Source organism: Myotis brandtii, unplaced genomic scaffold (genome assembly GCF_000412655.1).
Source record: "Myotis brandtii unplaced genomic scaffold, ASM41265v1 scaffold736, whole genome shotgun sequence".
NCBI classification, from domain to species: Eukaryota; Metazoa; Chordata; class Mammalia; order Chiroptera; family Vespertilionidae; genus Myotis; species Myotis brandtii.
In genome coordinates, this window is record NW_005370921.1 from 150,717 (window position 1) to 162,670 (window position 11,954).

The 11,954-nt window shown below is 54.4% G+C and overlaps 1 protein-coding gene across 1 annotated transcript in view; it reads right to left on the bottom strand.

Annotated features, from left to right (window-relative positions):
• The window catches only part of ERICH1 (glutamate-rich 1), a 16,622-nt gene that overhangs the window by 2,337 nt on the left and 2,331 nt on the right, over positions 1-11,954 (bottom strand). The window contains 3 exon segments of the mRNA XM_014530377.1: positions 1-277; positions 7,060-7,230; positions 11,439-11,570. Coding sequence (XP_014385863.1) covers positions 1-277; positions 7,060-7,230; positions 11,439-11,570 — 580 coding nt within the window.

Sequence of the window (11,954 nt, forward strand, 5' to 3'; positions counted from 1 at the left end):
TCGCCGGGCGCGTACAGGAAGCTGATGCCGGCGGCTTTCGTCGGCACGCCGGCTGCCCGCTTCCTTTTCATCTGCTGCTTCTTCTTCAGTTTCCTCTTCTTGTTTTTGCTGATGGCGGGGCCGTCTGCGTGCCGCGGCTGCAGCCTTTCTTCTAACAGGCTCTGCTGCTTCTCTAATTCCGCCTCTTCTACGTGAACGCTGCTGGGACGTCTAATTTTTTTCTTTGATTTATGCTTCCTAATTCTTCTTCTCTTCGGTTGATCATGAGGATCCCGATCTATAAAACACGAGTTCAAGTCAACAATTTTCTGCATGATGAACCACAACAAGCATGTTAAACACAGTTCCCATTAGGACCTTGTAATTTTAGCAGAACAGGAATTAAAAACATTTAATTCTCAACTGTATCTCAACTGATTACACCACCCAGGATTCTGAGACGTACAATGAGGCTAATTAACAGTCGTCTTGTTCTTAGAGAAGGCCTGTCAGACCTGCACCGAGGGACAGACACCTGTTCAGAGGGCTGGGGCTTAGCCGATGGGCCAGCCCCTCCGGCCGGAGCGCAGCTTCCCTTTCCTGGCCGAGTCCCTGGCGGAGCGAAACCTGGGAGGCGGGAGGCGGGAAGTCTCCGGAGCAGGAGAGGGCCTGGCCCCGGCCGCTCACAGCTGTGCTGTGTCACCTTTGAGCTGTTTTGCACTGAATAAAGTTTCCTTCTTCACCCCAAAGGCCATCGGTTGAAAAGATATGTACACAGTTAATGCAATCGTGACGTACAGTGTGGTTTTAAGGATGCAGTTGCTGCAGTTTTGTGGGGAGTAAACTTCATTCCTACGGCCACCCACACCATCAACAATGCGCTGTACCACCAGCACCCGCGGCGGGAACAGTGGGTGTGAGCCCCTGCTGCGCCTCGGCTCCCGCTCTGGGCCTGGGCCCACCAAGTCCACCACCTGGAGCAGCGTGGCTGCAGCGCTCTGCTGTGGCCTGGGCTGTGACCCGGCCTGATGGGCATGGGGATGGGGGGGGGGGGAGAGCCACGCCCTTGCCCTCGCCCTCCTGAGCAAAGCACAGGCCCCGCCCAGTGCCTCCCAAATTCTGTCAGCAGGTTCCAGCAGACTTTAGAGCAGCGGTTCTCAACCTGTGGGTCGCAGCCCCTTTGGGGGTCGAACGACCCTTTCTTTCACAGGGGTTGCCTAAGACCATCGGAGAACACGTATATAATTACATATTGTTTTGTGATTAATCACTATGCTTTAATTATATTCAATGTGTAACAATGAAAATCCATCCTGCATATCAGATATTTACATGACGATTCATAACAGTAGCAAAATTACAGTGATGAAGTAGCAACGAAAATAATTTTATGATTGGGGGTCACCACAACATGAAGAGCTGTATTAAGGGTCGTGGCATTAGGAAGGTTGGGAACCGCTGCTTTAGAGGAAGGTCACTGCCGTGGCCGGCAGGTGGCGCTGTCCCCACGAGGCCGTGGTGCCCTCAGATCTTCTGAATGGGGACTGGACAGCCGCACAGCCGCTCAGCCCGGAGGGGACACACCGAGCCTCACAGGATCAACCTGGAATCTTTATTCCTATAGTTTCTGCCCTTCAAAGGCCCTGCCCTCAAACACAGGCTCCTCCAGCCACTGCCCAGGCGCTGACCTCCCTGGCATCCCTCCCTCCGGCCGGAGCACGGGAGGTCACACTGCCCCAGGTGCTCCAGCACCCAGACCCCCTCGTCCTCCCGGCCTGTCACCTGCCTGGGACCTGCAGCCACAAGCGAAGCTACTGGAAGTTTACTCAGGGAGCCAGAGGCCTGGCTATTTATAACCTGAGGAGCTCACTCATTCTGAAAAGCTGCCATCCCCAAACATACCTTTCCTCGCACACGTGCTAATTTTAAAAATACCCGCAGTTTGTCAGAAGTCTCTCTGCCACTGTTTGGCACCCACGCCTGATGAGGCTGTAGTGGAAACAGACCCCGAAATAGCCGCCCTGCAGCTGCACTGTCACGTGGACGCGGCGCAGCGACTTAAAGGAAGAGCTTTATTCCGGATTCAGCGCTAAGGCTACCAAGGCACGTGGCAGGTCCCTCAGCCTCCAGGTGCTCCAGGGGCCAGTAACAGCAGGAACTGACGTCCACCTTGATCGAAACCACGTGTGCCAAGTCAGTTGTTAACTATAATGACAATCTATTGCCTTCCTACAACTCAGCACGTTCTGTCCTAACGCATCCTGTCACAGGCCCTTAGCGAGGTCAGATGGGCCCACAGACCGGGCCCATCTGGAGGCACAGGTGTGGGAGGAGGGCGAGTGGGGCAGCGCCGAGGACTGAACCTTCTCCCTGAGTGGCTCTGGCGACGGCGCTTGCAGGCAAGGACCACGCTTGGAGCGGAGACTTGACCTTTTTATTTTTTAAATATATTTTTTATGAATTTCAGAGAAGAAGGGAGAGGGGGAGGAAGACAGAAACATTGGTGATGAGAGAGAATCATTGGTCGGCTGCCTCCTGCAGGCCCCACCCTGGGGATGTCAAGAACATGTGCCCTTGATGGGAATCGAATCTGGGACCCTTCAGCCTGCAGGCCGGCGCTCCATCCACTGGGCCGATCCATCGGGCTGGACAAGATGCTGCCTTTCGGAGAAACCAAGATGGCAGCATAGGTAACACCTGAAATCGCTGCCTCGCACAACCATTTCAAAAATACAACTAAAAGACAAAACGGACATCATCCAGAACCACAGGAAGGCTGGCCGAGTGGAATTCTACAACTAGAAGGAAAGAGCAAAGCACACTGAGACTCAGAGGAGGTGCGGAAGTAAAGGGCAGAGGTACGGAGGCACGCGGGCGGAAAGGGCTGGCAACTGAGGATGTGGTTGTCTTTTTGAATCAGGAGGGAGACACAAGCTCCCAACTGCTCTGAACTCCGGTTCCGGGAAGTCTCTGGGGACCCAGGACTCATACGGGGAGAAACTGGACTGTCTGGCATCGGGCAGAACTCGAGGGCGGCTTTCTCTCAGAGGTGCTTGCAGCGATTACAACCACGACAGAGGGCAGAGGGCAGGCCCACGTCTGCTGGAGGCTGGGGAGGGAGCTAAGAACGATTTGGAGAAGGAGGGAGGCCCCACTGAGGCGAGGAGGGAGCCGAGGGTGGTGGGGAGGGCCGGCCTCAGGAACTGAGGATGGACGTGAGGTCCACACAGGACAAAGGGTGGGAGCCGGGCGGCAGGCCCGTGGGGCTCAGTGCAGCTGAGGACAGTGAAAGGGCGGGAGCCCCAGGCACGGCCCGCAGGAGGCGGACTCAGGAGGGACCTGAATTCACAGCGGTGGCCATGGAAGGCACATGAGTGACAAGAGAAGGGCCAAAGGGACACGGGGCCCCGTGACCAACCGCCAGGGAGGCGCCTGCACTGACCCCACTTCGGACGGGGAAGGAGAAAGTGGCTGGAGGACAAGACCCGCGCGTGGGGAACCTCTGCGCTGCGACGGGAAATGGCCGTCTCTTGCACGAAGGTCCGTCCTGCAGGAAGGATCACCCACCCCAAGGCTGGCGGGTGGCCAGTGAGAAACGGGGTCTGAGAGGTGAGCCAGGCGCAGAGTCGAGGCCGTGTGCGCGCGGGAACTTGGTCTGCTATGGAGTGTTTATAAACAGCATCGGGAAAGGAACAGCTGCTTCAAGAGAAGGCACAGGATAAAGGGCAGCGCTGTTTTAAAGGGTGGGTCTGCCTTCTAAGGAAATGCATTGAGAGGGACTGGAAGCCACGTAGAGCCTGGAACAGGAGGCCCAGGGCCCTCGCCGCTCCGGCGGCTCCCCCTCCGCCTCCCCAACTCAGCCGGCTGCCCAGCCCATGGGGAGCCTTGCCTCCCAGGTTTGTTCTATTTTAAGGAAATTAGCTCATCGACCAGGGAATGTGCAAGTATCACTTCCCACCTTGCTCCTTTGTTTTCAACCCCGTTTACTGTGCCTTTTGCCATGGAAAAGTGTGAAGAGCTCCACAGTGAAGCCTGTGTGAGAAGCTCTTAGGCTCATGTGCACTCCTCACATCACAGGGGACAGGCATGTTCCCCAGCCATCGGCTAAAACGTAAGAGACTGGCGGTGTCACTGCTGGAAAGCGCACTTCCTCGCCCCGCCTCCGGGGGCGCACTCGCTCGAGTGCCCAAAGAGCCTGTCAACAGCCCGCATCCAGGGGCAGAGCTGCCGCGTGGGGCGCTCAGCTTCCCATCCGAGACCCACCTCTGACCGCACAGTGACGCACAGGCACTCACTGAGGCACCTCAGAAACTTCTGGATGCTTTCAACTGGGCAGGGGGACTAGTTGTTAACAAGCTGGTTTCATAAAATAGGTCCCAGCTGTTTTAAAAAGGGGTATCAATACATCTCTATGCACCGAAAGGGAACAGCTGCATAACACTGAGAGCAACATCCAGTTACAACACCGGCCGCGACCCAGGGGCAATCTCTAAGTCTGTGTTCCACACGCATGGGGAGGCGTGCATGCTTATACCACACGCATGGGGAGGCGTGCATGCTGTGTACCACATGCATGGGGAGGCATGCATGCTGTGTATCACACACATGGGGAGGCGTGCATGCTATGTACCACACGCATGGGGAGGCATGTATGCTGTGTACCACACGCATGGGGAGGCGTGCATGCTGTGTACCACACGCATGGGGAGGCATGTATGCTGTGTACCACACGCATGGGGAGGCGTGCATGCTGTGTATCACACGCATGGGAGGCGTGCATGCTGTGTACCACATGCATGGGGAGGCGTGCATGCTGTGTACCACACACATGGGGAGGCGTGCATGCTATGTACCACACGCATGGGGAGGCATGTATGCTGTGTACCACACGCATGGGGAGGCGTGCATGCTGTGTACCACACGCATGGGGAGGCGTGCATGCTGTGTACCACACGCATGGGGAGGCGTGCATGCTGTGTACCACACGCATGGGGAGGCGTGCATGCTGTGTACCACACGCATGGGGAGGCGTGCATGCTGTGTACCACACGCATGGGGAGGCGTGCATGCTGTGTACCACACGCATGGGGAGGCGTGCATGCTGTGTACCACACGCATGGGGAGGCGTGCATGCTGTGTACCACACGCATGGGGAGGCGTGCATGCTGTGTACCACACGCATGGGGAGGCGTGCATGCTGTGTACCACACGCATGGGGAGGCGTGCATGCTGTGTACCACACACATGGGGAGGCGTGCATGCTATGTACCACACGCATGGGGAGGCATGTATGCTGTGTACCACACACATGGGGAGGCGTGCACACTGTGTACAACACGCATGGGGAGGCGTGCACACTGTGTCCAAAATGCACGGGAGGCATGTACAGGACCTGAGCTGCCTTGGGCTGTGGGCCTCTGGGGACATGTTCCATCTTGTCATCGTCTATAAAACGGGACTTTTCAAAAATAACATTGCTGTTGGAAGAAAAACTTCTTTTCATTTTAGAAAAATAACCCTCAGGATGTGTCCACCATCTGCTGTGGCCCCGACTTCTGTCCTGAGCTGTGGAATCTGCCTGTGGAGGGAAATGGGCCGGCTCCCCCGGGAGAGAAGACACCACCCTGAAGGCTCATGCTGACGGCCCCACGCACCCGGCAACACAGGAAGAAATCAATTAACAGAAGGTTTTGCCTCACAAACAGCTTATAAAAATGTAACTTGTAATAATGGTGTAGTCAAAAGTTACCACTAACGCTGCCAGGTTACTATGGCAACTTAAATGGAATAGATGGTACTCAATTCCCCTTTTCTTTACCTTTTAGAGAAATCGTCTGCTCTAATACCCACTGTCAGAGCAGAAGCCGGCACCAGGCCCACCCCAGCCACCAGCCCCCTTCCCGGAGGCGGCGGTGCCTGGCCCTGGAACAGGAAGCATGATGGCTGGTAGGGGTTGGAGCACACGTCTTATAGGAGATCCATGTGTCCAGTTGGTACCGTCATCGTCCCGTTTCCTACGAGGCCGTCGCTCTAGCTCAGTCCGGGGAGCAGGCTGGGACGGGGCGCTGGTCTGGGACAGCTGGCGCGGTCTCAGCCGGGGCCCTGCACACCTGCCCTTGGGCCGACACCTGCTCACCGAAGCCATTTATCCTCATAAAACAGCGCAGTGTGGTGCGGCATCATCTATTTACCTAATAATTATATTCTAAAGATTTTCAACCAGGCCCGGAAAGATGACTCTGTGACTCCCTGGCGACTCCATTTTCGGTTTTGTGGTTTCTGAGCCTTTAATTGGGAAGTCAGGAAGATCAATGAGCTAGAAAACCACATTTTAAATACTCAAGCTAATTAAGGCCCAAGCAGTTTCCAGCTTCCACCTGGTGAAAACCAGCTGGATTAGGTTTTGTTTGAAAACACCCATTCCTCTAGTAGCGGTTCTCAACCTGTGGGTCGCGACCCCTTTGGGGGTTGAACGACCCTTTCACAGGGGTCGCTGAAGACCATCGGAAAACACATACATAATTACATACTGTTTTTGTGATTAATCACTATGCTTTAATTATGTTCAATTTGTAACAATGAAATTGGGGGTCACCACAACATGAGGAACTGTATTAAAGGGTCGCGGCATTAGGAAGGTTGAGAACCACTGCTCTACAGGAAGTCTGGATGATGACTCAGAGGAAAAGCTACCCTTTCGCTTCTCAGGTAGACAATTCCTGGGCAGCATCCGCCTGCGACCGGAGACCAGGCAGCGAAAGCAGAGCAGACAGAGGAATTCCATTTTCCCCCAAGATGCAAGCCACACTGCTCCCTGAGGACAGAGCGGACATGCCAGCCCAGACCTTGTCAGGTGTCGGAGAAGCAAGAAAAAAGTGAGAGGAAACCAAGACGGTAGTGACACAGATGCATTAACACGAGGTCTCCTTCCGCGTTCACAGATGCAGCTAAGATCACACCGCAAAGGGCTGCAAACCTCGCCTGCCCACCGTGGCTGTGCGGGGACAGGCTCACCCCTAACGATGAACTTAGATGAAATCAATGCCCCAAACCGGATGATCGGAAAGCATGCTTTCTCACCTGCCACGCCCTCGCTGCTGGAGGAGCCCTCGGAATCCGTGCAGCTGGGGGGCGGGGGCGGGGGCTCAGGCTCGGGCTCCGGCTGGGCAGGGGCAGCAACAGGAACATAGCCCTCAGGAGGCAAAGCCACAGTGTAGAGCCGCCGGCCAGGCGGGGGCCCAGTGCCGCCACCTGCAGGAGGACACAACAGGGGTCATCGCACTGACCTCCAAACCCTTCCCTGGGAGCCCCACAGCAGTGAGCTCCATCCAGCTCAGTGCTGCACGCTCCCCCCCCCCCCCCCCCCCCCCCCCACTGCGGGAGGGAGTCGGCGACCCACGCGGCCAGGAAAGGCACGCTCAATGATCATTTACATTCACATCAGGTCACTTACTATGTCAACGTCCAGGCTCTTATGACATAAAGACATAACTAATTAATGAGTAGGAAGCAGAAAATACTCCACAGAACACACCCATCCTTATCACATGAGTCTCAACATTTTGGTGGCATAATCTTCTGGACCTTCATGGACGCTAACAACCCATATACACAGTGCATGTGCGTGTGTGTGCGTGTGTACACAGACACAGACACACATGCAGATACATGGGATCATGCGCACATTTTATTATAAAACATTTATATATCATACGCTTGAATGATACTGTATATATATATTATACATACAATATCATTCAAAAGTGAATGTTATAAATTATATTTAAATCTACAGTCTTTTTTTCAAGAAAAAAAAAGATTTTAAATATAATAATACTAGAGGCCCAGTGCACAAAATTTGTGCCCTCAGGTGGGGGGGGCCCTCAGCCCGGCCTGTGCCCTCTCACAGGCCAGGAGCCCTTAGGGCAGTGATGGCGAACCTATGACACGTGTGTCAGAGGTGACACATGAACCCATTTTTTTGGTTGATTTTTCTTTGTTAAATGGCATTTAAATATATAAAATAAATATCAAAAATATAAGTCTTTGTTTTACTATGGTTGCAAATATCAAAAAATTTGTATATGTGACACGGCACCAGAGTTAAGTTAGGGTTTTTCAAAATGCTGACACACCGAGCTCAAAAGGTTCGCCATCATTGCCTTAGGGATGTCTGACTGACGACTTAGGCCCACTCCCCGAGCCTAAGCCGGCAGTCGGACATCCTTAGCACTGCTGTGGAGGCGGGAGAGGCTCATGCCACCACTGCTGCACTCACTAGCGGTGAGCCCAGCTTCTGGCTGAGCAGCACTCCTGCTGTGGGAGCACACTGACCACCAGGGCGCAGCTCCTGCACTGAGCGTCTGCCCCCTGGTGGTCAGTGCCCAAATGAATATTTAAAATAGTTGAATAGAATTTTGTATTTTTTATTTTTAAAAAAATCTTTATTGTCTAAAGTATTAAATATAGCATTACATATGTCTCCTTTTTCCCCCCATTGGCCACCCCCACTCCCCAGCACATGCCCTCACTCCTCTAGTATCTGTGTTCATTAGTTATGCTTATATGTATGCATACAAGTCCTTTGGTTGATCTCTTACCCCACCATCCGTTCCCTGCCTTCCCTCTGAAGATTGATGGACAGTTTGATGCTTCTCTGTCTTTGGATCTATTTTTGTTCATCAATTCATGTTGTTCATTATATTCCACAAATGAGTGAGATCATGTGATATTTATCTTTCTCCAACTGGCTTATTTCACTTAACATAATGCTCTCCAAGTCCATCCATGCTGTTGCAAATGGTAGGAGTTCCTTCTTTTTTACAGCAGCATAGTATTCCATTGTGTAGATGTACCAGTTTTTTAACCCACTCAACTGCTGATGGGCATTTAGGCTGTTTCCAAATCTTAGCTATTGTAAATTGTGCTGCTATGAAAATAGGAATCAATCCTTTCTGATTGGTGTTTCTGATTTCTTGGGATATATTCCTAGAAGTGGGATTACTGGGTCAAATGGCAGTTCCATTTTTAATTTTTTGAAGAAACTCCATACTGTTTTCCACAGTGGCTGCAGCAGTCTGCATTCCCACCAGCAATGCAAGAGGGTTCCTTTCTTCACATCCTCGCCAGCACTTGTCATTTGTTGTTTTGTTGACGTATCCATTCTGAGGTGTAAGATGGTACCTCATTGTCCTTTTGTAAATCTACAATCTTTCAATAGCTTCATAATAATCCATGGAATTGGCAAATTGTATCTTAACCACTGTTTTAAAGTTTATACACGGAGGCCGATTCTAAATTTCTGTCAGAAATGGCTGGTGACCACCCTTGCTGTGGGCAGCTTCCCACACGTTTCTGAATGTCTGCACGTCCTGGGCCTGGCGCCAGCTGGGAGGGCACCACCATGCCCGCCCAACTTAATACCGACCAGCCTCTCTCCTCATGGGCCCGCCCTGGCGCCCAGCCCGAGGGTCTTCATAGCGGCCATGCTCAGGCTGTGCCTGTGCACCCTGCCCGCCTTCCTGCAGGGGGTGCACCTGGAAGAGGGACAGGCCTGGGCCGGGCGGCTGTGTGGCTGTGCAGGGGCAGAGCCGCCCTCCGGCCTGGTGAGCTCATCCCCCCCAAGTCGCTGTTGGTCATGGTTTTTACGCCTGCTGGCTTCCCAGGCCAGGCTTCTCATCAAGTTCTCCTCTCCAGTCCAAATCCCAGAGCGTGCAAACACAGTGCCTTCTCCAACCTCCACACAAACGCAGCAAGCCCCTGGCTCCCCTCCCCGTGCACCCATCCGTGCCCTTTGCCCTGACTCCGGTCCCGCTGGGCCCCACCCCACAAGCCTCTGGTCACAGAGGCTTCCAAGTTTCGCCGAACACAATAAGTCATGACTTCTTCGTCAGTTAGCAGTTCTGTTACCAAGACTTAAAAAGATCCCTTCCTGCCTCGCTGCTTCCTCCACTATCTCATACCTCCTCTCGAGGCTCCTTTTTTGCTTCTGTGAAACATGCTTTATTGTTCTCTCAGTGAGGTGTGTGGGTGGTGAGATCCCTTAAGCTTTGTAAAATGAACACAACTTTAGAGGATTCTATTTATTATATGCTAATAGGTGCTACAACCACCGGCGCTAGGTAAACGCAGGACGTGCGGGGACGCCGCCCCCTCCGAGAGGCAGCTCCCGCGGTCATGTCCTCCTGCATTTGTTCCTCAGGCGACTCATGTGCGTGCCAACAACACACGCCATTCCCCTCTCCCGGACCCCGTGGCCAGTGTCTCCATGCTGCTGCCACTCCTGGCATCACCCGGCGCTGCCCCTTCCCCGGGACAAGGCTGCTCTTCTCCTGCGAACGGACATGCAGACTCCCGCCACGCTCCTGCTGCTCTGAGCGATGATGTCATGAATAACTTGAACACGCCTGTTCCCGGCCCTGGTAAAATGGCTCAGGTGTGACTGCCGAGCCCTGGTGAGCACCTGTAACCTTTCATGGGTTCCCACGGCCTTTCATGGACGGGCCGCAGCGATTCTCCCCACAGCCAGGCCGAGCGCTTGCCCGCCCTTCCTAACACGTGTCAGCAAATTCCCGACAGTCTTCACGTGGGCCTCGCGGTGCCAGCAGAGGGAGCCTGGCGTGATGCTGAAGAGCCACGTGGATTTTCTCCGTGACGCCCGCCACTCTCCTGTGCCCGTGTCTCTTTGGAGCTGTGGCTCATGTTCTTACTGGCACACGAGCTCTTGATTCACGACGGAAGGGAACCCTCACCCAGGCCCGAGCTGCCACATCTTTTCCGGCTGCCTGTTTGCCTTCCGACTTCGCTGCGGGCAGGGTTTTAGTCCTCACGAGGTGCAGTTGCAGTCTCCTGCCCTGTGCTCCGCTGCTGTCCGAAGACCCTCAGGGCAGAGCTCCCAGCTTCCCCCGGTCCCCGACAGTTTCAACACTTTAGAGTGAAACCCGGCCTCGTCTTGAGAGAAAGCGTGGCTCGGAGTATTTCTCCCAGAGACGGCGCAGCCGTCCCTCCGTGTCTGTGGCACGTCCAACACGCTCACCGTCCGGGCCATGTTCCAGACCTGAGCGCCCCACCCCTGGCCCCGGCCTCAGGGCCCGAGGCTCCACACGGACGTGGGACGGAGAACTGAGCTCCTAGCTGACAACCCACGTCCCGGGGCCCCAACAACAGACATCCCTCTGTCCCGGCCGGAAGTGGAGACCAGGCCTCTCCTGGGGGTGCAGACGGCTGTCTCCCCCGTGTCCTCACAGGGTCGCCCCTACGTGTGCATTTCGTGTGAGTTTCCAAAGACACAATTCAGCCCCCAACAGGCACATTCTGTGAAGAGTGAGAACCAGTCCCCAGCCCTCGTCCCTCCCGCAGGGCTGGCCGGCGGTCCTGTCCATCCAACCAGTTTGCAGACAGACGGCCGTGGTGGAGCCAGGTGTGCGTCTGTGACTCCCCGTGACCTACGAGCCCCTCACCTGCCAACGGGGGGACGCGCCGGCATCGCTCTTTCTCGGGAGGGGTTTCGGAGGCCGCAGGCAGACGTGCCCTCTTTTCTTGGCCATGTGGATCCTGAGGAAAAAGTCTCTTCAGCACTTTTTCAACAAACACTAAAATGCAACCAATTAACAAAAACAAAAAAAGAGAATTACTTAAAGCAGTTTTATTTAAATTGCATATAGAGTTTACTTAAAACAAAGACATATTCTAATATTAACACCAGAAAGAAAGGTGACTGTCATTACAGGACCCCAGCCCTGTCCCCACGGACCCCCAGCCCTGTCCCCAGGGGACCTCGAGCCCTGTCCCCCCAGGACTCCAGCCCTGTCCCCATAGGACCCCCAGCCCTGTCCCCATAGGACCCCCAGCCCTGTCCCCATAGGACCCCCAGGTGTCTGGACAGGACAGGAGGCCCATGAAGAGGTGGCAGGGGCGCTGTGCTGGGTCATTCACTCTGCAGTTAACTGTGCAGTCACCCGGGCCAGCACCTGCGA